General features: G+C 36.9%; 1 protein-coding gene across 2 annotated transcripts in view; it reads left to right on the top strand.

Annotated features, from left to right (window-relative positions):
- Positions 1-25,640, top strand: part of NUBPL (nucleotide binding protein like) — a 242,910-nt gene that overhangs the window by 70,953 nt on the left and 146,317 nt on the right. For both annotated transcript variants that reach the window (XM_013978129.2, XM_005666209.3), the window contains exons 5-6: positions 12,191-12,230; positions 12,320-12,410. In XM_013978129.2, coding sequence (XP_013833583.2) covers positions 12,191-12,230; positions 12,320-12,410 — 131 coding nt within the window. The remainder of the gene's footprint in view (positions 1-12,190; positions 12,231-12,319; positions 12,411-25,640) is intronic.

Genomic DNA, 25,640 nt, shown 5'->3' with positions numbered 1-25,640 from the left:
GGCTTGTTTTTATAAAACAGTTTTATTACTTACTTGACTTTATTTTTAAGTATTTCTTGAAACTCATGAAATGAGGTTGTATACATATATGTATTTTTAGGTCCGCAGGTGCGGCATATGGAAGTTCTCAGGCCAGGGGTTCAGTCAGATCTGTAGCTGCTGACCAAAGCCACAGCCACAGCAATGCCAGATCCAAGCTGCATCTGTGACCTACACCACAGCTAATAGCAACACCAGATCTCTAACCCACTGATCGGGACCAGAATCAAACTGGCATCTTCGTGGATACTCGTCAGATTTGTTACCTGAGCCACAATGGGAACTCTGAGGTTGTGTATTCTTGGCTACACTCTGCATTAAAAAAAATGGATGTGATGTCTTTAGTTACATGATTTCAAGTTATAATTTTTTAAGATGTATATTCCTGAACCTTGGCGTTCAACTGTATTTAATACACTTCTTTTATTTTTGCAGTCAGAGAACGGAATAGAAGGTACAGAGATTTTTCAGGTTTATTGCTGATACCAAGTAAATTGAAATGTCTATTGTTTAGCTGATTCATGAACAATGGATTGCTACAGAAAGAAGACCTGATTCTAGATCAGAGTTCTCCTTGGAACATTTAATGATGTCAACTTTATTTATTTATTTATTTATGTCTTTTTGTCTTTTCTGGGGTGGCATCCATGGCATATGGAGGTTCCCAGGCTAAGGGTCTAATTGGAGCTATAGCTGCCGGCCTATGCCAGGAACCATAGCAACGTGGGATCCGAGCTGTGTTTGTGACCTATACCACAGCTCACGGCAACACCAGATCCTTAACCCACTGAGCGAGGCCAGGGATCGAACCCGCAACCTCATGGTTCCTAGTCGGATTCGTTAACCACTGAGCCACGACAGGAACTCCATCATTATTCTATTATTAACTTTAATAGAAAGGTTTAAAGCAGCTTTTCTCATGCCTATTTCCTTTTTACCTAGCTTTTCATTTTGACATGGTCATAGTGTCTATTGTAGCTTGACAATTAATTTATAATATAAAAGTAGTCTCTAAATCTTTTTGAACTTCACTGGTGACATATAATCCATTAATTAAATTCATACCTGTTAGAAATGATAAAACTTTTTGTAATAGACTGAGGAGGATGTGGCAATGTGTCATTCATTCTGAAAGTGGCATTGTGACAATTGAAATAGTTTGACTTAACAGTAGAAATCTTTTATGCTTCAGAGCATGAACTGTTGTGAAGATATGGGGAGGTAGGAAAAAATGATCTTTATCATGGTAAGTTCAGCTAATGATGGTTTCTTCAAAACACTATTACTTATGGCGCAGTGGATTCCAATGTTTTAATATAAACCTTCAATAGTATTTTGTTAGTTTTCCAATCAGGTTTGCGTGGAGGAATTGCTGTACACATTTTCTGTAAATAAAAGTCTAGGGCAAAGAAAGTAATTTGTATCTGTAGTCATGAGCTGTTCAGTCTTTCTCTGTTAATCTAAAAGTATGGCTTCAGCCTATGCCAACATTCCATTCTGGTAATTTTATTAATTAAAGTAAAATACTTTTAGACAGTATCAATTTTGTTTACTAATACATAGGAGAAGATGGTGAAGAATGTGCCTTTAACTTTCCTTTAATGTATATACCATACATGTTTAGGAGTTTCAGTGTACATTTTTTCACTGTTAAATTTTGAAGAAATAGGACTTCCCTAGTTCACATCATAACTACTTGGCATTGTCTCTGCAGTGGCTCTGGTTCGATCCCTGGGCTGGGAACTTCCATATGGTGCAGGTGCAGGTGCAGCCACATGTCTATTTATTTTTATTTTTATTTTTTTTGTCTTTTTAGGGCCACACCCACTGCATATATAGGTTCCCAGGCTAGGGGTCAAATTGGAGCTGCAGCTGTTGGCCTACGCCACAGCCACAACAATGTAGGATCCAGTCTGTGTCTGTAACCTACACCACAGCTCACGGCAACGCTGGATCCTTAACCCACTAATGGAGGCCAGGGATCAAACTTGGATCCTCATGGACACTAGTTGGGTTTGTTAACCATTGAGCCACGACGGGAACTCTGCAGCCACGTGTTTTAAAAAAATTTTTTTTTGGAAGAAATACATTTTACATAGTGATGGATCTCACATTGCTGAGCTTTTGCAATTTATTTTTCACTAAAGTACAAGGAATATTTAAAGTACATATTTTCTCTGGATTGAGATTTAGCATACTAATGAAGTAGATTAAAGATTGTTCTTTTACAGTCTTAGAGATTTTGATTTTCAATTTTGTGGAAAGACTTTTGACTATTCCAGTGTCTTAGTCTATTCAGGCTGCTCTAAAATACCGTAGGTTGTGTGTAGCTTAGGCCGAGAGCATTTATTTCTCATAGTTCTTGAGGCTGAGAAGTCCAAGATCAAAGTGCCAGCAGATTCAATGTCTGTTGAGAACCTCCCTCCTGGTTCACAGATAATCATCTTCTCATTCTGTCCTCTCATGGCAAGAGAATTCGCTGGGATTTCTTTCTTTCTTTCTTTCTTTCTTTCTTTCTTTCTTTCTTTCTTTCTTTCTTTCTTTCTTTCTTTCTTTCTTTCTTTCTTTCTTTCTTTTTTTGTCTTTTCTAGGGCTACACCCTCGGCTTATGGAGGTTCCCAGGCTAGGGGTCCAATCGGAGCTGTAGCCGCCAGCCTATGCCAGAGCCACAGCAAAGCTGGATCCGAGCCGCGTCTGTGACCCACACCACATCTCACGGCAACGCTGGATCCTTAAGCCACTGAACAAGGCCAAGGATTGAACCCACAACCTCATGGTTCTTAGTCGAATTTGTTAACACTGAGCTATGACGGGAACTCCTGGGATTTCTTTTATAGGGGCACTCACCCCATTCATGAGAACTCCACTCTCATGACCTAATCAACTCCATAGGCACAACCTCCTAACACCATCACAGTGGGGCTAGCATTTCAACATAAGAATTTAAGGGGGGAGGTCACATTTAGTCCATAACACCTAGTTTCCATTTCCAATTCCAGTTTGACCTTCAAGCCCCTGGTTTTTTTTTTTGTTTGTTTGTTTGTTTTTTAGGACTACACTAGTGGCCTAAGGAAGCTCCCAGGGTAGGGGTCGAATTGGAGCTACAGCTGCCAGCCTACATCACAGCCACAGCAATGCTGGATCTGAGCCGCATCTGCGATCTACACCACAGCTCATGGCTACGCCAAGTCCTTAACCCACTGAGAAAAGACCAGGGATTGAACCCAGAACCTCATGGTTACTGGTCGGATTCTTTTCCGCTGCACCCAATGGGGACACCAAGCCCATGTTTTGAATAGAATCAGACTACTTAGATAATCTATTTCAAGTGAAAGAGTGAGTGAATAGATAATACTCGTATTCTCCTATTTTATTTTGGTATAATCTTTTCCATGTTACATTAAAAACAAGATAAGGCCACCATTGCAACTACAGGTTGTAACCTGCGCACTAAAACAAGGAAAAGAAGTAAGGATAATTGATGGTGAAAAGGGAAAAGACAGAATTGTCATGAATTCATGTAATATGTTTGTCTACCTAGAAAGTTAAAAAGGCATAATCAGAAAACTATGTGAAAATAGAGTTCTATTAGATATCTTAAGGAATATAAGATCACTGTATAACAATCAGCAGCTTTCCAATTCTAGTTATGGCAGTATGGCAACTTTCCACTTCTGGTTCTTCCTGTGACAGCATACCTTAAAATATTACATGGAATATTAACAAAAATTTCTTTTGTTTTCCCTTCTTTTTTGGGGAGGCTGCACTTGTGGCATATGGAAGCCCCCAGCCTAGGGGTCAAATTGGAGCTGTGGCTGTTGGCTTATGCCACAGCCACAGCAACATTGGATCCAAACTGTGTCTGCATCCTACACCGAGGCTTGCGACAATGCTGGATCCTTAACCCACTGAGTGAGGCCAGGAATCAAACCTGTATCCTCATGGGTACTAGTTGTATTCTTAACCTGCTGAGCCACAACTCTCCAGTTAAAAAAATAATATTGTAAAGCAGGATAAAACAAAACAAAATCCAGATGGGTTGAAGCTATTTATAAGAAATATACCTAAAACATAAAAATATATTCAGCTTAAAAGTTAAAGAATTAGAAAAGATAAATCAGACAAAATGAAAGTGAATATGTTAATAGACAAAATAGACTTTAAAGACTTTTAAAGCAAAAGTCTTACTGAAAATGAGGAATTATTACCTATAAATAAACTTGATATGATGGCCATATATAGACTATTCTTTTCAAGTACCTGTTGAATGTTTGCAGAAATTGACTATGTGCTAACCCATGAAGCAAGTTTCAATGAATTTCAAAGACAGTTATTGTTCAGGCCACATTTTGTAATTACCACACAATTGATTTAGAAGTTGTTTTTTTTTTTTCTTAACAAAATGGTAATTAAAAAAATTTACGCATTTGGAAATTAAAAGCAGTTTTAATTTTTATTTTATTTTATTTTATTTTATTTTTTTTTGTCTTTTTGCCTTTTCTAGGGCCGCTTCCCACGGCATATGGAGGTTCCCAAGCTAGGTGTCTAATCGGAACTGTAGCCACTGGCCTATGCCAAAGCCACAGCAACGTGGGATCCGAGCTGCGTCTGCAACCTACACCACAGCTCACGGCAACGCTGGATCCTTAACCCACTGAGCAAGGCCAGGGATTGAACCCGTAACCTCATGGTTCCTAGTTGGATTTGTTAACCACTGCGCCATGACGGGAACTCCAAATTTATTAATTTTTTTTTGGCTGTGTCCACAGCATGTGGAAGTTTCCAGACCAGGGATTGAACCTGCGCCATAGCAGCAACCTAAGCCACTGCAGTGACAATGCTATATTCTTAACTCACTGAGCCACTGTTGAGAACTTATTTTTATTTTTTTATTTTTATTTTTTAAAGCAAGTTTAAAAAATTGGTCAAAAGAAGAAATAATGAAAGTGAAAACTTGTGGGATAAAGCTAAAATAATATTTAGAAATTAGTGAATAGTCTTAAGTGTTTATATTAAAAAAAGAAGGCTGAAAATAAGATAACTATTTAACTGAAGTTAGAATATTGCAATAATCCCAAAGAAAGTAAAAGGAAATAAGTAGTTAAGAGCAGAAATCAATGCACTTGAAAACAAAGATACAGTAGTGAGGACCAACAAAACCAAAATGCCAAAAAACCGAGACCCAAACCCCCCCAAAACCTCATAAATTAGACAAATGCCTGGTAGGGTAGGGTTTTTTGTTTTTTTGTTTTTTTTGTTTGTTTGTTTTCATTTTTTTTTTTTTAAAGAGAGAAGGTCTTTGAATATATTAGAATTAAAAAAAGAAAATTGACAGATGAGACCATGATTTCATATATGAGACAATGGGAGTTCCCACTGTGACGCAACAGGATTGGCAGTGTCTCTGGAGCTCTGGGATGCAGGTTTGATCCCTGGTCCAGCACGATGGGTTAAGGCTCCAGCATTCCCACAGCTGCAGTGTAGGTCGCTACTGTGGCTTGTATCTTATCCCTGGCCCAGGAACTCCATATGCTGCGGGGTACCCAAAAAGTTAAAAAAAAAAAAATTAAAAAACAAGTATGAGAAAATGTTTGGACAACTCTCTACCAGTACATTTGGAAATTTTCTTAAAATAGGCAATTCGTAGAAAAATATATACCACCAAAACAGACTCAGGAAAAAAATATATATAGATTATTCCATGCTTATTTAAAAAATGGAATCAGTAGTTAAAAATCTTACTACTAGAGTTCCCTTTGCACATCAGTACATTACGAGCCTGATTGATACCCATGAGGATGTGGGTTTGATCCCTGGCCTTGTTCAGTGGGTTAAGGATCTGGTGTTGCTTTGAGCTGGGGTGTAGGTTGCAGATGTGGCTTGTATCTGGCGTTGCTGTGGCTATGGTGTAGGCTGGAAGCTGTAGCTCTGATTTGATCCCCAGCCTGGAAACTTCCATATGCAGCAGGTGTGGCCGTAAAAAGCAAAAAAAAAAAAAAAAGAAAATTCACTTATCTTTTAAGGAAGAGTTATAGCTTTTTCTTTGTGTAGGGATCCAGTGAATAGTGTTCAGCGATGTATTTCTTATATAAACCTGTATATTTTATGCACAGCTTATTTTTATTTTTATATAAATGCTTGCTACATTTGCAACTCTCGGTAAGCCTTAGATTAATTCAACATAAGACATTAAAAGGTCTCTAAAGAGTTGTTGGCTCTGGGGAGTAAGAAATGGGAGTGGGTAGGGGGATTATTGATGTTTAGTAATAATTTTATAGTATGGCCTGACTTTTTAATGAGCATGAGTATGGTATTGAAGAAAATAGAAAGGAGGAAACAGTGCAGAGCACAATAGAGCAAAGTTATTACTCTGAAAATTTAACTTGGATGCTTTGGAAAGGATTGACAAAGTTATGTGGAAAAGAATATTGTTACCAAATTAGCTCTGGAGGAGATTGAGTTTGTTAGTTCAATCAGAAATTAAAGAGGGGTAATTCCCGTTGTGGCTCAGTGGTAGAGAACCTGGCTAGTATTCATGAGGACTCAGGTTCAATCCCTGGCCCCACTTAGTGGGTTAAGGCTCCAACATTGCCGAAAGGTGTGGCATAGGTTACAGGTGCAGCTGGATTCTGCGTTGCTGTGGCTCTGGCATAGGCCGGCAACTACAGTTCTCATTTGATCCCTAGTTTGGCAACGTCCATATGCGACAGGTGTGGCCCTTAAAAGACCAGAAAAAGAAAAAAGAGGGAAACCATAAAAAAAAGTGTAGATTTTTTTTTGCTATAAATTAGCTGTGTAATCTTCATAGTTTATTTAATCTTCCCAACTCCCATTTTATTAATATAAAAGGTAAGAATAAGGACAAAAATTCTTGTGCATTAGAAATTTGACTAAAAATAGGAATAAATAATAGGAATAAATGTTCCTAAACATTTTATTTTACCTCGGAACATAAAAATGTATACTTATTCACTGATCTTTTAAGGAAAAGTTATAGCTTCTTCTTTGTGTAGGGATCCAGTGAATAGCATTCAGCGATGTATTTCTTTTATAAACCCATATATTTTATGCACAGCTTATTTTTATTTTTATTTATTTATTTTTTTGTTTTAGGGCTGCATCCACAGCACATGGAGATTTCCAGGCTAGGGGTCTAATTGGAACCACAGCTGCTGGCCTACACCACAGCCACAGCAATGCCAGATCCAGTCCGTGTCTGCGACCTACACCACGACTCATAGCAACGCCAGATCCTTGACCAACTGAGCGAGGCCAGGGATTGAACCTGCAACCTCATGGTTCTTAGTCGGTTTCGTTTCCACTGCACCACAACAGGAACTCCAACAGCTTTCAATTTCAATCTCTTTAAAGAAAAGAAAGAACCTAAAGAACATATGATAAAATCTGAATAAGTAATCCTATTAGATTTTTATGACTTTGTCTTAAACTTTAGCACAATACTGGTCTAATTGCATAGGATAAGAGGTCTTCTAGTGTACTTTGTTACAGTGAAGAAGTAGGATAGGGTAAAGAATGACTAGGGAATGTGGCTGCACAGACAGTTTGATAAAATAAATTTATTTTATAGTAACCTCTTGTAATATGAAGTGTATTTGTTTTGTATTGAGCATAAGCAGTACATTGTTTTTCTCTCGCGATTAATGTAATTTCTTAGATCACAAAGTAGAGGTTTTTTTTTTTTTTCTTTTTTTTTGTGGTAAAGCATAACATAAAATTTACCCTCTTAACCATTTTTAAAGTGTACAGTTCAATGGTGTTAAATACATTCATAATATTGTGCAACTATTACCACCATCTGTCTGCATAGTTTATTTCATCTTGTAAAACTGAAACTCTCGGGAGTTCCTATTTTGGCGCAGTGGAAACGAATCTGAGTAAGTATCCATGAGGATCGGGGGTTCAATCCTTGGCCTTGATCAGTAGATGGGCAATCTGGCGTTGCCGTGAGCTGTGGTGTAGGTCACAGATGTGGCTCAGATCCCGTGTTGCTGTCACTGTGGTGTAGGCCAGAGGCTACAGCTCTGATTTGACCCCTAACCTGGGATCTTCCATATGCCATGGGTGTGGCCCTAAAAAAAGGAAGAACAAAACAAAACAAAACTGAAACTCTCTACCCATTAAACACCATTGCACTTTCCCCTGCCTCTGGTAGCCACCATTCTACTTCCTGTCTCCATGATTTTGACTACTTTGAATGTCTCACTTAAGGGAAATCATACAGTATTTCTCTTTTTGTGGCTGATTTACTTTACTTAGCATAATGATCTCATAGTTCCTCCATCTTTTAGCATATGTCAGAATTTTCCATTTTATGGCTGAATATTTCATCCCATATCTATACCACATTTAGCTTATCCATTCATTTGTTAATGGACACTTGGGTTGCCTCCACATTTTAGCTATTGTGAATAATGCTGCTATGAACATGAGTGTACAGATACTCTTCAAGACACTGAGACCCTACTTTCACTCCTTTTTGGGTATGTACCAGAAAGTGGACTTGCTGGATCATATGGTAATTCTGTTTTTAATTTTTTGAGTAACATGTATTATTTTCCATAGCATTTCCATTTTACATTCTAATGAACAGTGCACAAGAGCTCCCATTTGTCTATATTCTCACCAACTCTTACAGTTTTCTCTTTTTGTTTGTTTGTTTTGATGGCAGCCATCCTAATAGAGTAAGGTCATCTCTCATTGTAATTTTGATTCACATTTCCCTGATGATCAGTGATGTTGAATATTTTTTTATGTGCTTATTGGCCACTAGATTCTTTCTTTGGAGAAATGTCTATTCACTTCCTTTGTCCGTTTTTCAGCATTGTTGTTGAGTTTTAAGAGTTCTCTACGTATTCTGGGTTTTAATCTCTATGAGAAAAATGATTTACAAATATTTTTCCCAGCCTGTGGGTTGCCTTTTTACTCTGTTGATACTGTCTCTTGATGCATGACATTCAGAAATTTTCATTGAACTCCAGTTTGTCTATTGTTTGTTTTTTTTCTTTATTTCTCTCCCTCCCTCCATCCCTCTTTCTTTCTCTCTCCCTCCATCCCTTCCTTCCTTCCTTTTCTCTTTCTTTCTTTCTCTAATTGTTTTTTTCTTTTACTATCTTTCTTCCTCTTTTTTCCTCCCTCCCTGGGCCAGGGGTCAAATTGGAGCTGCAGCTGACAGCCTGTGCCATAGTCATGGCAACACTGGATCCAAGCCACATCTGCATCCTGTGTTGCAGCTTGAAGCAATGCAGAATCCTTAACCCATTGAGCAAGGCCAGGGATCCACCCCACATCCTCACAGAGACAACATTGAGTCCTTAACCCACTGAGCCCCAATGGGAACTCCCCTGTTGATTCTTTTATTGCCTGTGACTTTGGTGTCAGATCCAAGAAATCCTTGCCAAATCCATTGATAGGAAACTCATGCCCCTCCCCCCCTGTATTTTCTTCTCAGAGTCTTATAGTTTTAGCTCTTACATTTAGGCTTTTGATCCATTTTGAGTAAATTTTTGTCTTGTGGTATTAGGTAAGGATCCAACTTCATTCTTTTGCATGTGGATATCCAGTTTTCCTAGCTTTTCCCACATTGAACTGTCTCTTGAAAAATCATTTGATTATATATGTAGGGTTTATTTCTGGGCTCTCTGTTCTTTTCTGTTGATGTTTGCCTTTGTGCCAGTACCACACTGTCTTGATTGTTGCAGCTTCGTAGTAAGTTTTAGAATAAGGAAGTTTGAGTTCTTAGGCTCTGTTCTTTTTTTTCAAGATTGATTTGAATGGGAGTTCTTATTGTAGGTTAAGAACTCAACATAGTGTCTGTGAGGATGCAGGTACCATCCCTGGCCTTGCTTATTGGGTTAAGGGTCTAGAGTTGCTGCAAGCTGTGATGTGGGTCTCAGATGCCCACAAGCTGTGGCATAGGTTGGAAATGGGACTCAGATCTTGGTGTTGCCATGGCTGCAGTGTAGGCTTACAAGTATAGCTCTGATTCAAACCCCTAGCCTGGGGACTTCCATATGCCACAGGTGTGGCTGTAAAAATAATAATAAAAAATATTTATTTGCATATTTGGGATCCCTTGAGATTCCATAAGAATTTTAGGATGGGTTTTTCTATTTCTATAAAAAACACCAGGAGTTTCCCTGTGGCACGGTGGGTTAAGGACCTGGCATTGTTACGGCAGCAGCTTGGGTTGCTGTTGTGTGTGTAATGTTATCAGCATTTTGATAGGGATTATATTGATTCTGTAGATTTCTTTGGGTAGTATTGACGTCTTAACAACATTAAGTCTTCCAGTTAATGAACATGGGATGTGTTTATATTTATTTATGTCTTCTTTAATTTCTTTCAGTATGCTTTGTAGTTTTTATTGTGCAAGTCTTTTACCTTCTTGGTCATGTCAATTTCAGAGTATTTAATTCTTTCTGATTTTGTTATAAACAGAATTTTCATAATTTCCTTTTCAGATTGCTCTTTGGTAATATATAGAAATGCAACTGATATTTGTATTTTGACTTTGTTTCCTGCTACTTTACCAAATTTGTTTATTAGCGCTAATAGATTTTTTTTTGTGGAATTTTGGGGGTTTTCTATATATAAGATCATAACATCAGAGTTCCCATTGTGGTAATGAACCTGACTCGTATCCATGAGGCTGTGAGTTCCAAACCTGGCCTTGCTCAGTGGATTAAGGATCTGGCATTACCATGAGCTGTGTATACATTGTAGATCAGACTTGGATCCTGCGCTGCTGTGGCTGTGGCTTAGGCCAGCCGCTGCAGTTTCAATTCGACCCTTAGCCTGCCTGGGAACTTTGATATGCCATGGATATGCCCCTCAAGAGCAAAACAAAACAAAACAAAACAAAACAAACAAAAAAACCAAAAAAACCCAAAAAAACACATAACATCTGTGAAAAGAGAAAACTTTACTTCTTCCTTTCTAATTTGGGTAGTGTTTGTTTCTCTTTCTTGCTTCATTGCTATGGCTATAACTTTCAGTATTATGTTGAGTGGAACTGGCAAATATGTACATCCTTGTTTTATTCCTGATCCTAGAGGAAGATGTTCAGTGTTTTACTGTTGAATGTGATGCTTGCTTTTGTTTTTTCGTATTTGGCTTTTATTATGTTGAGAAACAAAATAGAGTTTTGTTACTTTTTTAGATTTTTTTTGGTTTTTCAATTTTTTCAATTTTTTTTCTTTTTATGGCTGCACTCATGGCATATGGAAGTTCCCAGGCTAGGGGTTGAATTGGAGCTACAGCTGCTTGGTCTACGCCATAGGCACAGCAACACCAGATCCAAGCCATGTCTGTGATGTACATCACAGCTCACTGCAATGCCACATCCTTAACCCACTGAATGAGGATACTAGTCGGGTTTGTTACTGCTGAGCCACAATGGGAACTCCCCTCACCCCTTTTTTTTAAAATAGCCGCATCCATGGCATGTGGAAGTTCCTGGGCCAGAGATTGAATCCAAGCTGCAGCTGTGACCTGTTCTGCAGCTGTGGCAATGCCGGATCCTAAAGTAAAACCTACTGCACTGGGCCAGGGATTGAACCCACACCTCTGCAGCAACCTGAGCTGGTGCAGTCAGTTTCTTAACTCACTGCGCTGCTGTGGGAACTCCAAAGATGAATTATTTCTTACTAAAACTGTGTCCCGCCTATTTTTATTTATTTTTATTTTTTATTTTTTTGTCTTTTTGCCATTTCTTGGGCCGCTCTTGCGGCATATGGAGGTTCCCAGGCTAGGGGTTGAATCAGAGCTGTAGCCACCGGCCTACACCAGAGCCACAGCAACGCGGGATCTGAGCCGCATCTACAACCTACACCACAGCTCATGGCAATGCCGGATCCTTAACCCAGTAAGCAAGGGCAGGGATGGAACCCACAACCTCGTGGTTCCTAGTTGGATTCGTTAACCACTGCACCACGATGGGAACTCCCTGCCTATTTTCAGATGTTGCATCTACTGTTTAAATTGTTCAAAATTGAGTTTAAATTTAAAAGGTAGCAGATTGAGTAGCTTAATTTATATTTTTAATTTGACATTTCTTTGATAAGAAAAAAGTCAGTATGTTTATGTATAAAGATTTACTCTTCTAAAAGGTGTTTTTTTTTCCTTATTTCAGGCAACTTAATGCGACCTCTTTTGAATTATGGTATTGCTTGGTGAGCATATCTTTTTTCCTTATGTTAGTTTTCAGAAGAATACTGATTAACATATATAAATTAGTTGTATTTTTGGTTTACTGTTGCAGCATGTCCATGGGCTTCCTGGTTGAAGAGACTGCACCAGTTGTTTGGAGAGGCCTTATGGTAATGTCAGCCATTGAGAAACTGTTAAGGCAGGTAAGAAAATTGCATTAAGTATTATTTTATTATTGGTATACTGTGGTTAATATTTACTGATTGGAGAGTCATTAAAATTTGCAGTCAGGTTTGAGATGTTTTACAAAAGAATCCAGTTGATAGACTGAATCTGTAATGCGTTGTGTGGTGCCAAGCCCAAATTTCACTGTCACATGATTAAATCTTTCCCATTGCTTATAAGTACTAAAATCTAATGTCTTATTTTATATTGTTCTGTTTCTCTGTTGTGGCTGCAGTAAGACAAGGAAATCTATTTTATGAGTAATCTGCCTTCTTTAGATTTATGGTTAATCTCATTGTGGCTAACCAATATTGAGTTATAAGGGCACTGTAGAAATTCCTTAGATATAGAAAAAAACCTATATAAACCATGGTGCTTATGATTTAAAATTGCTTCAGAACAAAGTGAAATTTTATTTTACTCTGAGTACCTACGGCTGCATATTTATGTATATAATGTCTGCCCAGTCAACTCTAATTCATCCTTAAGATGGGCTATGTGTTATTTATGGGAATAAGTTTTATTTTTTCCTAGTAGCTGTGAATTTATAATTAATTATGTTCTAGGTAAATATTGTAAGTACTTTGAATTTCTCCGCTGACTTAAAACACTTACCCCTTATTTATTCAGGATTTACGTTGGGCCAGACACCATGCCATGGGTTAAGAATTTGAATCATAGGTATCTAGTTGTGGAAGTAAATAGATGAAATATGTCTTGAACTCTGAAGCTTATCTTTTTTCATTGTAATGTCTTTTTTTCTGCTGTTCGAGTTCTGATAAATGTGCTCTTTGACCTTTGGTCCTGGACTCCTCCTGTGTTCTTAGCACAATTAAGTCTCTCTGCTGCATTTCTTCCCCTCTTATACTCAGATCTCATAGTTGGTTATTACAGTTATACTCCCCAAAACACCCCTTCCATCCCTGTTACTTTTTTTTTTTTTTTTTTTTTTGCTTTTTAGGGCTGCACTTGCGGCATATGGAGGTTCCCAGGCCAGGTGTCCAATTGAAGCTACAGCTGCTGGGCCTACACCACAGCCATAGCAACACAGGATCCGAGCCATGTCTGTGACCTATACCACAGCTCATGGCAACACCAGATCCTTAACCCACTTAACGAGGCCAGGGATCGAACCCACAACCTCATGATTCCTGGTTGGATTCATTTCTGCTGCACCATGATGGAAACTCCGTACCAGTTACTTTGTAATCTTGACCTTTATTTGTGTGGATTAAGTCAACTGTTTTTGTTTGAGGAAAATTCTAAAACAATCTTTATTTAGTTTACAAGTTTTTTTTCCATCTGTGAAAAAATCTTTTTAAATTTTATAATGATTTTTATTTTTTCCATTATAGCTGGTTTACAGTGTTCTGTCAATTTTCTACTGTACAGTAAGGTGACCCAGTTACACATACATGTATACATTCTAATAAATTTAGAGTCAAAGGAAATTTGGAAACACTCAAAGGAGAATTCTGATTTTAATATTAATATTCCCCCTCCTATGTTAGTGTTATAATTATCAACAGGAAATGATTTAGAGTTCCTCCTAAGGCTTTATGGATGGCCATAAGAAGGTGGAAGTACTTCCACTTTCCACAGTGACCAGGCAGTTAGAGATCCAAGTCAGTGAGAAGAGACACAGAAAACCAGGCCGAGGGTCGGTGTTTCCAGCTCAGGCATGTAGAATCTTCATAGCCTGTCCCCAGTAAGGGGTGTGCAAGTTCTCTCTTTTCTGTCCTTTTTAAATCTCAGGGACCCTTTTCCATCTCAAATTCCATCAGGTGACAAAAGCATCTCTGCAAATTAACCCTTGAGCCAGGAAGAGAGAAAGCAAGTATGCACCTGCCCTCTGAAGGGCAAAGAGAATTACCCATAGAATAAGTGCGATTAAACCTGGCAGTGCAAATAATTAGGCTGCAGAAAGATTGCACCTAAAGCTCACAGTTAGATTTAGTAACTGCTTTTATAAATGAAGAAAATATTTTGAGACCAGAGGTGAGAGGATCAATAGTCTGAAGGAACCAGAGTGTGTGTGTGTGTGTATGTGTGTGGTGGAGTGTTGGGGAAGAGAGGTGGGGGTCAAGATCTCAATTCCATATTCTCATTCAGTGTCCCACCACAACCCCAGTGTTTTTAATCTACTGCTGAATACTGTCAGAGAATATAGATTAATTGTGTTCATTGCTGGCATTAGACGTTTTTGATTTTTGAATTTAGCCATGCTCTCAACATTATAGTCATCTGATTTTATTCATTGTTCTCAACATTTATTAAATGTTCAGCTTAAAAAAATACTTAGGGAATTTGGTAGTCTGGCAGAGGGTCTAGTGAAGATAGATTTGAGTTTCTGATACTTAAATTGTATGAAAGTCACAATTTACTCTGTTAAGTGATGAAGATACATTTTTAGCAAACATACTGCAAAATATCAATGACCGTCAAGAGTGAGAAGATTGATACATTTCTTATTGGGATACTTCAGCTATCTTTTAAGATATTAGGATATTGGACTGCATTTTTTGATGTACAGTCTTTTGTAAAGTTGCTTCTGTCATCTGCACATTGTTTTTTTTTTTTTTTTTTTTTGGCAGCATGCAGAAGTTCCTGGGTCAGGGATTCAACCTGCACCACAGCATGACCCAAACCACAGCAGTGACTATGCTGGGTCCTTAGCCTGCTGAGACACCAGGCTACTCTTGTCATCTGCATGTTTTAATAGGAGCTAAAACCTGACATTTTTGGATCATACTGTGACTAGTGCTAATCACCTGTTTGTTAAGGAGTGTTTTTTGTTTTTGTTTTGCTTTAGAAAGCAGACCACCATCTGGTAAATTTAACATCCTTAACATCTATGTAGCAGTTCGTTGTGGAGAGTACCTGAGTCATTGGCTGATTAAAAGAATTGAATATACCATATATATAGAAGAGTGTACAAATCATACATGTCCAGATTATCTCAAAGTGAAAACACCTTTATGATCATCATTTGGGATAAGATAATAGAATACCAATGTCCCAGAAGCTCTTCTTGTGTCCCTTCTTGGTTATTACTTTGTGGGGAGAAGAAAGATAAATACTTGTGGTCAGTCTGCCATCTTGAATTAGAATCTGGTTTAAAGTTTTTTTTTCCCTCGCCCTTATTATATTTTATTTAGTTAAACTTGTACATATAATGGGATACACAGATCTTATAATGTACAGTCTAATGACTTTTGATAAACATATATAACTATTTAACCATACCCCAATCAAAATAGAGAACATTTGGAGTTCCTGTCATGGCGCAGTGGTTAACAAATCCGACTGGGAACCATGAGGTTGTGGGTTCGATCCCTGGCCTTGCTCAGTGGGTTAAGGATCCGGCATTGCTATGCGTTGTGGGTGGGTTGCAGACACGGCTCGGATCCCGCGTTGCTGTGGCTCTGGTGTAGGCCGGCAGCTATAGCTCTGATTCGACCCCTAGCCTGGGAACCTCCATATGCCATGGGAGCGGCCCAAGAAATGGCAAAAAAGACAAAAGAAACCCCCCAAAAACAAACAAACAAAAAAAAAACAAACAAAAGTAAAGAACATTTTCATCCATATAGAAAGTTTCCATCATTGTGATTTCTGTCACCATAAATTAGTTTTGCATGTTCTTATACTTCATATAAAGGGAACCCTACAATACGTAGCTTTTTGTATCTAGTTTCTTTCTTTTAGCCTAATGCTTTTAAAGTCATCCCTGTTGCATATATCAGTAGTTGAGTCCTTTTTTTTGCTGAGTAGTATTTCTTTACATGAATATAACCCAGTATTGTTGATCTATTCTTCTGTCGATGGACATTTATGTAGTCTTTGGTTTTTGGCTATTATACAAATAATGCTGACATAAATACTTGTGCAAGTGTTCATTAGAGTTCCAGTTGCATCACATCTTTGCCAACATTTGTGGATGTGAAATGGTATCTTCTGATGGTTTTATTTTGTGGTCTGCTGGTCAGTGATGTTGAGTCCTTTTCATGTGCATGCTAGATATTGCTGTGTCTTCTTTTGTGCAGGGTATATTCAGGTCTTTTACTTTTTTTTTTTTTTTGCTCATTTTCGTCTTGTAATTGAGTTATAAGAGTTTTAATATATTTTGGCTATAAGTCCAATTGTCAGATAGATAAATGTATTAGGAATAGTTCTCCCAGTCTGTGGCTTGCCTTTTGATGAGCTGAAATTTAAAATTTTCATGAAATCCAATTTATCCAAAATTTTTTTTTTAAATGCTTAGGACTTTTTTATGTTCTCTTTAGGAAATTTTTGCCTCTCTGCCATAAGCTTGTAAAGATATTCTCATGACTTTATCTTAAAGCTATATGGCTTGTATATGTTGAATTAATTTTTTGTATTAAGTGAGATAATGATCAAGATTTAGTTTGTTTCATAGTTGTGGCATAATAGGAAATATTATTCTTGTTCTTTTCTTGGGTCCTGGCACAAGGTGCCTAAACTCTTAGAAATTCCTGAATGGGAGGATTGTTCTTTGTCATCCTTAAGGAGCTCATTTTTTGAGTACACCTGCTAGTTCATGCTAGTGAGGTGACTTAGGGTGGGATCCCTAAACCTTAGGATGGGGCTGGTCACCAGGAAGGCCAAGTATTTAGAGGGTTAGAACTTTCAGACTCATATACTGACCACTGGAAAGGGGTCATAGGGTGGGCTGTAGATTAAACTCTATAAAACCTCTTGAACAACAAGATTCAGTGAGCTTCAGTATTGGTAAATACATCCCTTTGCTAGGTGAGTTGTATACTATAGTTCCATGGGGGTCAGAAACTCCTGTGCTCAGGGCCCTTCTGAACGTTGCCTTTGTACTTACCTCTTCATCTGGCTGTTCATCTGTATCCTTTATAATACCCTTTATAATAAACATAAATGTAAGTGAGTTCATTGAGCTGCTCTGGTAAAATATAGGCATACTTCAGAGATATTGCTGGTTTGGTTCCAGACAACTGCAGTGATGGGAATATCATGATAAATTGGTCACACAACTTTTTTGCTTCCCATTGCACGTAAGAATTATGTTTAGGGAGTTCCCATTGTGGCTCAGCAAGTTAAGCTGAGCCATATCCGACATAGTGTCCATGAGGATGTGGGTTCAATTCCTGGTCTCGCCCAGAGGGTTAAGGATTCAGGATTACCAGTAAGCTGCAGCATAGGTTGCAGGTGTGGCTTGGACCCGGCATTGCCATGGCTGTGGCATAGGCCCCAGCTGCAGCTCTGATTCAACCCCTAACCCAGGAACTTCCATATGCCACAGGTGTGGCCCTAAAAATGGAAAAAAAAGTTAGGTTTACATTATGCTGTAGTCTAGTGAATGTGTAATAGCATTATGTCTAGAAATATATGTATCTTAATTAAAAAATACTTTATTGCTAAAAAATGGTAACCATCATTTGAGCCTTCAGCAAATCATAATCTTTTTGCAATAGTAACATCCCAGATTAGTGATCACAGATCACAGTAACAAATATAATAATTTGAAATACTGCAAGGATTACCAAAATGTGACAGCGATACAAAGTAAGCAAATGCTCTCTTGGAAAAATCATTCTAATAGATTTTCTTGATGCAGGGTTGCTGCAAACCTTCAAATTTGTAAAAAACGCAGTATCTATGAAGCGCAATAAAGTGAAGTATGCTTGTAATTAAACCTGAGGAGGAGGGTCATGGGAACCTCTGATTTATAGTCAGTCAGTTTGGGAGCAGTTGTAACAACATGGACTTGTGATTGGCATCTGAATTGGGTGCATTCTTGTGGCTAAGCCCTTAAACTTGTGGGATCTGATGCTAATCTCCAGGTAGATAGTGTCAGAATTGAATTAATTGCCTCAGTGTTGGAAAACACACGTTGTAATAGTTTATCTAATTGTTCTAGCACCGTTTGCTTAAAAGACAGTTCCCCATTGAACTGATTTAATGTTTTAGACAAAAATCAGTTGAGCATGTATATATATATATATATATATGAGTCTATCTCCGGACACTGTGTTGTATTTCATTGATAGTTTAATCCTTACAGTAGAGCTCTACTGTCTTGATGATTGTAGCTGTATAGAAAGTTTAATATAGACAGTGTGGGTCCTCCGACTTTGTTCTTTCTTAAGCTCGTTTTGACTTTAGGTTCTTTTACATTTCTATATAAATTTTAGATTCAACTTATTAGTTGGTGTAGAAAAACATGTTGGTATTTTATTTTCCTTTTTCTTTTCTTTTCTTTTTTCGTTTTTTTTTTTTAGGGCCTCACCTGTGGCATATGGAAGTTCCCAGGCTAGGGGTTGAATTGGAGCTACAGCTGCCGGCTTACACCACAGCCATAGCAATGTGCAATCCGAGCTGTGTCTGCGATCTACATCACAGCTCATGGCAATGCTGGATCCTTAACCCACTGAGCGATACCAGGGATGGAATCCCAGTCCTCATGGATACTAGTCAGGTTTGTAACCCGCTGAGCCACAAAGGGAACTCACTTTTTGGTGTTTTTTTTTCCCCATGTTGGTATTTTCATCAGGATCGTATCGAACTATCAGTATAGATCACTTTTGGGTGAATTACGATCCTGGTAACATTGAATCTTGTAATCCATGAACATGATGTTTTTCACATTTATATAGATTTTCTTTAATTTCTTATGGTAATATTATGTATTTTTTGGTGTGTAGGTTTTGTAATTCATTTATTAGATTTATCCTAAGTATTTTAATATTCTTTGATATTGTAAGTGGAGTTTTTTGTATTTAATTTCAAATTGTTTACTGTTAGCACATAGTTTATTTACTATTGATTTTTGTATATTTATTGTTTACTGTTAGTATATGGTTTATTTACTACTGATTTTTGTGTATTTCCAAATTCCTGTTTTTAATTAGTTATTTAGTAGCTTTCTTGGTATCATGAATGCACATGATTGTGTTGTGTGAAAGGAGCTTAATTTCCTTCTTTATAATCTTTTCCTTTCATTTCATTTTCTTGGATTTTTGTTCTACTGGCTAGAACTGCTGGTATAAGATTGAACAGAAAAGGTGAGAGCAGACATCCTAGTCTTCAGTTTTTTTTTTTTTTTTCTTATTTGATGATATTTATTCTCTTTATCAAGCTGTACAGTAAGAGAAATGTCATATATGGAGACATTAACATTAAATATTTCATCACTAAGAAAGATGATAGCTATAGGTCTTTATAGGTATCCTCTTTCTGCTTCTTTGTTTGCTCAGAGGTTTTATCCTGAGTGGGCATTGAAATTTTACACATGCTTCTTTTTTTCATTTAATGAAATGATCATGAGATTTTTATCCTTTATTCTATTAACATGGTGATTTCCATAAATTGATTTTCTGATGTTAAATCAAACTTGCATTCCTGAGATAATGTTATTCTCCATCATAGTATTTTAACTACAATAAATAATGGTATAATTACTTTTAATATATTGCTTGCTTCAGTTTGTCAGTATTTTATTAAGGAGTTTTAGATCAATGTTTATAAAGAATAATGATTTGTAAGTTATTCTTCCTGTAATGTCTTTTTCAAGTGTCGTATGAGAACTAATTTGGCCTTATAAAATGAGTTTGGATGTACTTCTGTTTTGTGAAAGAGTTTGTGTAAGATTATTAGCTTTGGTTTAAAATTTATATTTGGTGGAATTTACCAAGTAAACCTAGGGCTAGAGTGTTCCCCCCACTCCCACCTTGCTGTGTGTGGATGGGAAGAACATTTTTGAGGATGAATTGTTATTTAGATGTTTAATTTCATCTTGTTTCAGTTTTGCTGTGTTTTACAGGAATTTGTTAATTTCGCTTGATTTGTAGAATATGAAATTTGTTCATAATCTTGCCTATTACCTTTTAAAATAGGATATAGGGTGTAGCAGTCCTCCCTCTGTCTTCCTATTATTGGTAATTTGGTTTTCCTCTTTTTTATCCTTTATTTTCCTTTCTAGAGTTTTATCAGTTTTAAGTTTTTTGATGGGTCAACTTTTGGCCTTTTCAATTTTTTCTATTTTATGTTTATTATTTCATTATTTTTTGTTCTTACCATTATGGTTTTCTTCCTTTTATTTATTTCAGGCTCTTCTTTTCTAGCTCCTGAAGTTAGAAACTTAGATAATGATTTTAAACATTTCTTGTCTTTTAATATAACTACCAGTCTTTTAAAAATTTTTGAGGAGTTTGTGGTATTGTTGAGGAAAGGCAAGTTTCTATTAAAGTGAGAAAAATGTCAAGGATCAAGTTATCTCATGATGGCATAGTAAAAGGGCTGCCAGAAAAAATGCAAGATATACTTAGTTAAGATTGAATATCAGACACACAGTGAATAACTTTTTAGTATGACTATGTCCCAAATACTGCTAGGAACATACTCATGCTGCAAAGTATTTATTGTATATCTGCTATTCTAACTTATTTGAGTTAGTGTCCTCTACTTTCATTTGCTCCATCTGGCAACCTTTCTTGGAGATGATGTTGCATACTGCAGCAGGTGAGTGAGAATCAGGCTGGACGAGTCATGGTGGTGGAGTATAGCTGAGTTGTTTGGGAATAGAAGTATGAAGTAGATCAAGGGAACGTTATTTAGCCGAGCGTGGCAGGTATGAGTATTTGAAATGGGGTGAGCATTAGAGTAAGGGGAAAGAATTATATTAGGATGGGAGAGCTCTATCAGGATCATTCTTTGTAATTTTGTGAAGGAAGATGATTTGTTAACTTCTTTTATCAATGTCTGCAGCTTCTACCGAGGGATAACATTTTTCTGGATGCAGAAGCAGTTGTATAGGGAATCTCATGGTTTCACCTTGCCAATGTGTAGTAATTTATCTGCATAATTTCACCCCACTTCCTTCCAGCCTCATCTGCTAAAAGGAAGGGAAGAGATTGATGAATAAATATATATTCATGAATGCATTTTGTAATGCATAGCAAAAAAAGCATGTTGGTTCATAAAAATAGAAGTTAAACTTTATGATCAATTAGGAGAACTTGGCAGATAAATGCTAGAATGTCCTTTTGAGTAGTGGATTTATCAATATGTTTTACTTTTTATTCTAATTTTGAAAACAATTTTATTTTACATTTTTACTTTAAATAATTAGTGGCATAAACATCTAGAACTTTTCACTCTGAATAATAATTTAAAAATTTTCTGTTATTTGTTAAAATTCCTGAGTAATATTTTCCCCTTGAGTTGTGCTCATCATGGACATAATTAAACTGCAATGAGGAATCTTTGAGTTTAAAAATGTGGGATAGTAGAAAAATAATTTTAGTTATTAGAAAGAGTATGGGAAGGAAAACTTCAAAGGCTAATCTGATGTCAGCACCTGCTGTGGTCACAGTGTAAACCCTGGAGACGAGAGATTTTGGCAGCAGTTTCAGTGCTTTTAGTTCATTCACCAGTATCCCCAAATGTGAAGCAGATGCCAGCTTTCTTCTCCAGGGTTCTGATAATGGCATATAATGAGTTGGTTGTTTCCTAGCAACTAAAGAAGCAGTTTCACTTTAGCTGAGCCTGCAATAGGAATGAGACATTTTCCCTTGATAGTTGGTATTAGTGATTTCCCTGACAATGGAATTTCACTTCTGAATAAGGAATGTTCTCAGCCTTTGGTTTCCTAAAGAGTTTTGCTTTTGAGTATGGGCTAAGCTCTGCTTAATCCTGTATAAAATGAAAAAAATTTCTTGAGCCCCCTAAATACCTCTCATGGGAAGAGCCAAAGGAGTTTGATACAGCATTTCCCAAATGGCACGTGATTATACAAGAAGCTCTAATAGGTGTATTTTTCCCAGTGTTTAACAAGATAATTATGAATCAAATTCTTTTATATGTTTAATGTTTGATGCAACAGAGGTTTATTAAGCATTGGCCAATGCGTTGCTGAAAAAATATATATGAGATTTTACATTTTAATATAAAGTCAATATAACAAAAACTTTCTCATCTATAACTCACTTGATTTCAAAAACAGTATTCTGTACAAAATTAGTACTATATCAATTATTATAATAGTTCATTTTAAAGTAAACTGGAACAATTGTTTAACTTTAATTACTAATATTTGTTTGTAAGACATCTGTACTTAATTTGATTGTATTTAAATCCTTATTTGGCAGTAGCGATAGATCAGAGGTCTTCTGATTCTTAAGATATATGGAGGCATGAGAAAATAACTTCAGATAACTTTCTTTTAGTTGTTCATAGTTTAAACAGTATCTAGGAAAATTATCCATTTTTCTTCCTTTGACATTATGTAACTAATATAAATTGCCTTCCTCATTCAGATTTATAATGTATTAAGTTTCGGAAGTTTCCAGACACTTATGCAAAGAGATAAAATTTTAAATGATGTTCTTAGGATAATTAAGTTAGCCATATCTAAATATACCAAAGAAATTTATTGCCTTGCATGGAAAAGACTCACAGACTATGCACTAACTATAGATGGAGTTATTGAATGTCTTCATTGTAACTTTTGGGCATCTGACTTTATTCATTTCTTTCCGTGATTTTTGCATCGTCAGGTACAAACTCTTTAGTAGGTCTCTGTGAAGCCTTAAGGAATAAAGAACAGTAATAAAATTTAGTTCAGCTGGACAGGACAGTAATCTTTCAGGCACCTAAGATGTAATTTTTCCTTAAAAACTCTTTAAACATGAAGCGAAGTTCCTGTATAGTCTCAGTTATTTTTCTTAGATTTCTTTGAGACCTTAATCTGAAATGACAGAGTCATGCATGTTAAACCTAGTTTTGAGTTCTCCTCTCCCTTTTCAAACTGTAGATTAGTCAACAAGGAAATAGAGAGAATAACTAAAACCTAGTTTTTCAGAATATTTTTCTGAAGCAGATTTAAATAGCAGAATTTGATTAATCTAGCAGGGTTTCTTTTGATCCCTGTACATTTATTCATTCATTTAATAATTTGTTTAGCTGGCCTCAGATAATTATTGCTGTACTTTTAAAATACTCATTGAACTTTTTGTCATCTTCAGCAGCATATATTTAAGTGGCTACTTGCTATGCTTGCGGCATTGGTTAGATGCTGAGGACACAAGGATATGTAAGATGTTCTAGCTTTCAAAATGTCAAAACTTTTAGTTACAGACATACTTTTGACTTGTCATAAGTAAGATGTTTAGAATTTTAGACATTTTGATGGTTTTCAGATACTGTTCTACTTGGGCAATCCAAGTTGGAACTTAGAGGACAAAGCTGAGTATTATATTGTGTTGACCATTCAAGTTGGTGGTATTGTTATAGGATTCCAGACTTCGCAGATTCATTTCGGTTCCATGTCATAGAAGGAACCCTGCTGTCACATTGAAAGGGAACATGTTCTCAGGAGTTACAAACAGCCTATGAATATAAATTGCTGGTTATTTCCTCCTACTTAAAATGCCCTTCTTTTTCTGCTAATTGTCAGAGATGACTTACATGAGTTCCTCCAACTCACTGTGATGACTGAGTACTTATATATGTGGCTTTGAATAATGTAATGTTCTTTTTTACATGTTGCTATTGTACATTTCTAAGACAGAAATCTCTTACAGTTTTTTGGACTGGCACCAACTTTCCTAATCCCCTACCCCTAAGTCCTTTATGCCAAATTTCTCAAGTGTTAGAGTAGATCTCATCAGTGCCATTACTTCACCAACTTACTCTCATGTGCTGGTTGCTATTAACACAGGATTTAATGACCAGGAGCTTTAACTGGGTAATTATATAAAGAAAACGATAGAAATAAAGCAACCAAAATATAAAAAAAGGAGACTTACTGTTTTCCGGTGTCAACCACTGATATTTTCAATTCTTGTTCTGTGTAGTTTTGGGTTGGAGCAATATCTAAGTCTTGGAGGGCCCTGTTTCTCAGAGCTTCTTTTCTAACTTGACACCTGGGGAAGGCCTCCTGCTATAGCCCTTTTGGTATTATATAGCTGAGCCACATTATCTTCTGCTTTTGATCAGTGATTGGCCTTCTTGGATCAGCTCTAGACCTGATACCTTTGGAAAGTGAAGGCACTTTCCTATTTTTGGGCAGGAATTCCTTGAGTTACTTCCTCAAGTTTTAGGCCTTTCAGTCACATCTTGCTGTGGTCTGGATGCAGGAACCGGCATGTCATCTCTTCTCTCATTTCGTATGTCATTAGTTGTTTCTTCATAGGGCTCTTCCCTTTGGCAAGGTTAGGCTTCATCACCTATCTAGTTATGTGTCCTTCTTCCCCAGAACTTTTCAGTAGGATATTAGGTTTCTCATCTCTGATCTTCCCCTTTATTCTCATTTCAAAGCCTTTGGATTTACTTTGGATAAATTTTTTTTTTGCCTGAGTGAAAAATGTGTTCTTAGCCCATTTGTAGGCTCACCCACACTCTAGGAATAATTGAAGCTGTAGGCTTAGGTTACCAGTTTTACTTCAGGGCCTTGCCCTGATTTTTGTCCTTCCATATTAATTTTTCATTCTCAACAGTGAACATAGGGAATCAGGTTCTTACTTTCAGAACAGAGAATCAGGGAGAGGCACAATTTGACTATACAATCCAAAAAAAGTACAACAACAGATTACATTTATGATTTTTTTTTTGGCCTGTAAATAAAGAAGCAAGGACAATTAGAGAAAAACAGAGCATTTGTTTTAACTCTAGGCTTGAATCTGAAAAAAAGACCAGGAAAGGAAGTAACAGGAAAGAAAGAACAGAAAGGTACCAGGAAATTGAAGTCATTATTGTGGGTTTAAACTTGGCTTGTGTTACATTGAAAAAGCAAAGATGCTTGGATATTCTTTTGTGTTTGACAACACAGAAAACTTTTCCCATTTCCTTCTTTGTGTAAGCACCAGAGGAAAGTATCCACCTGAGGGAGGTACCAGGGGTCCTGCCACAGTCATTTCATGTTAAGGCTGGCTCTGACTGTAACTCTGACATAAGTAAGAAGTGTGCAGAGTGCTGGCTTGTTGGTAAGAGAATTGATAAAGTAGAGTGTCTCATTCAGTTGAGGTCAACAATCAAAGTTAGTGCAAAAGGAAGCACTACTAGAAAAATGTGCCAAGCCAGTGAAATATTAATCTAAAGGGGACAGAATGATATCAGGTACAAATCATTAGCAGCAAAAACCACTGAGTCTAAAATAATTTGCCTTAGAAAATGAGTACATTAAAAGGAGGCTAATTACCCAAACCTTATAATATCCCATT

Source organism: Sus scrofa, chromosome 7 (assembly GCF_000003025.6).
Source record: "Sus scrofa isolate TJ Tabasco breed Duroc chromosome 7, Sscrofa11.1, whole genome shotgun sequence".
In the NCBI taxonomy this organism is placed as follows: Eukaryota; Metazoa; Chordata; class Mammalia; order Artiodactyla; family Suidae; genus Sus; species Sus scrofa.
Note: the sequence above shows the minus strand (reverse complement) of the source record. Positions and strands in the feature narration are given on the sequence as shown.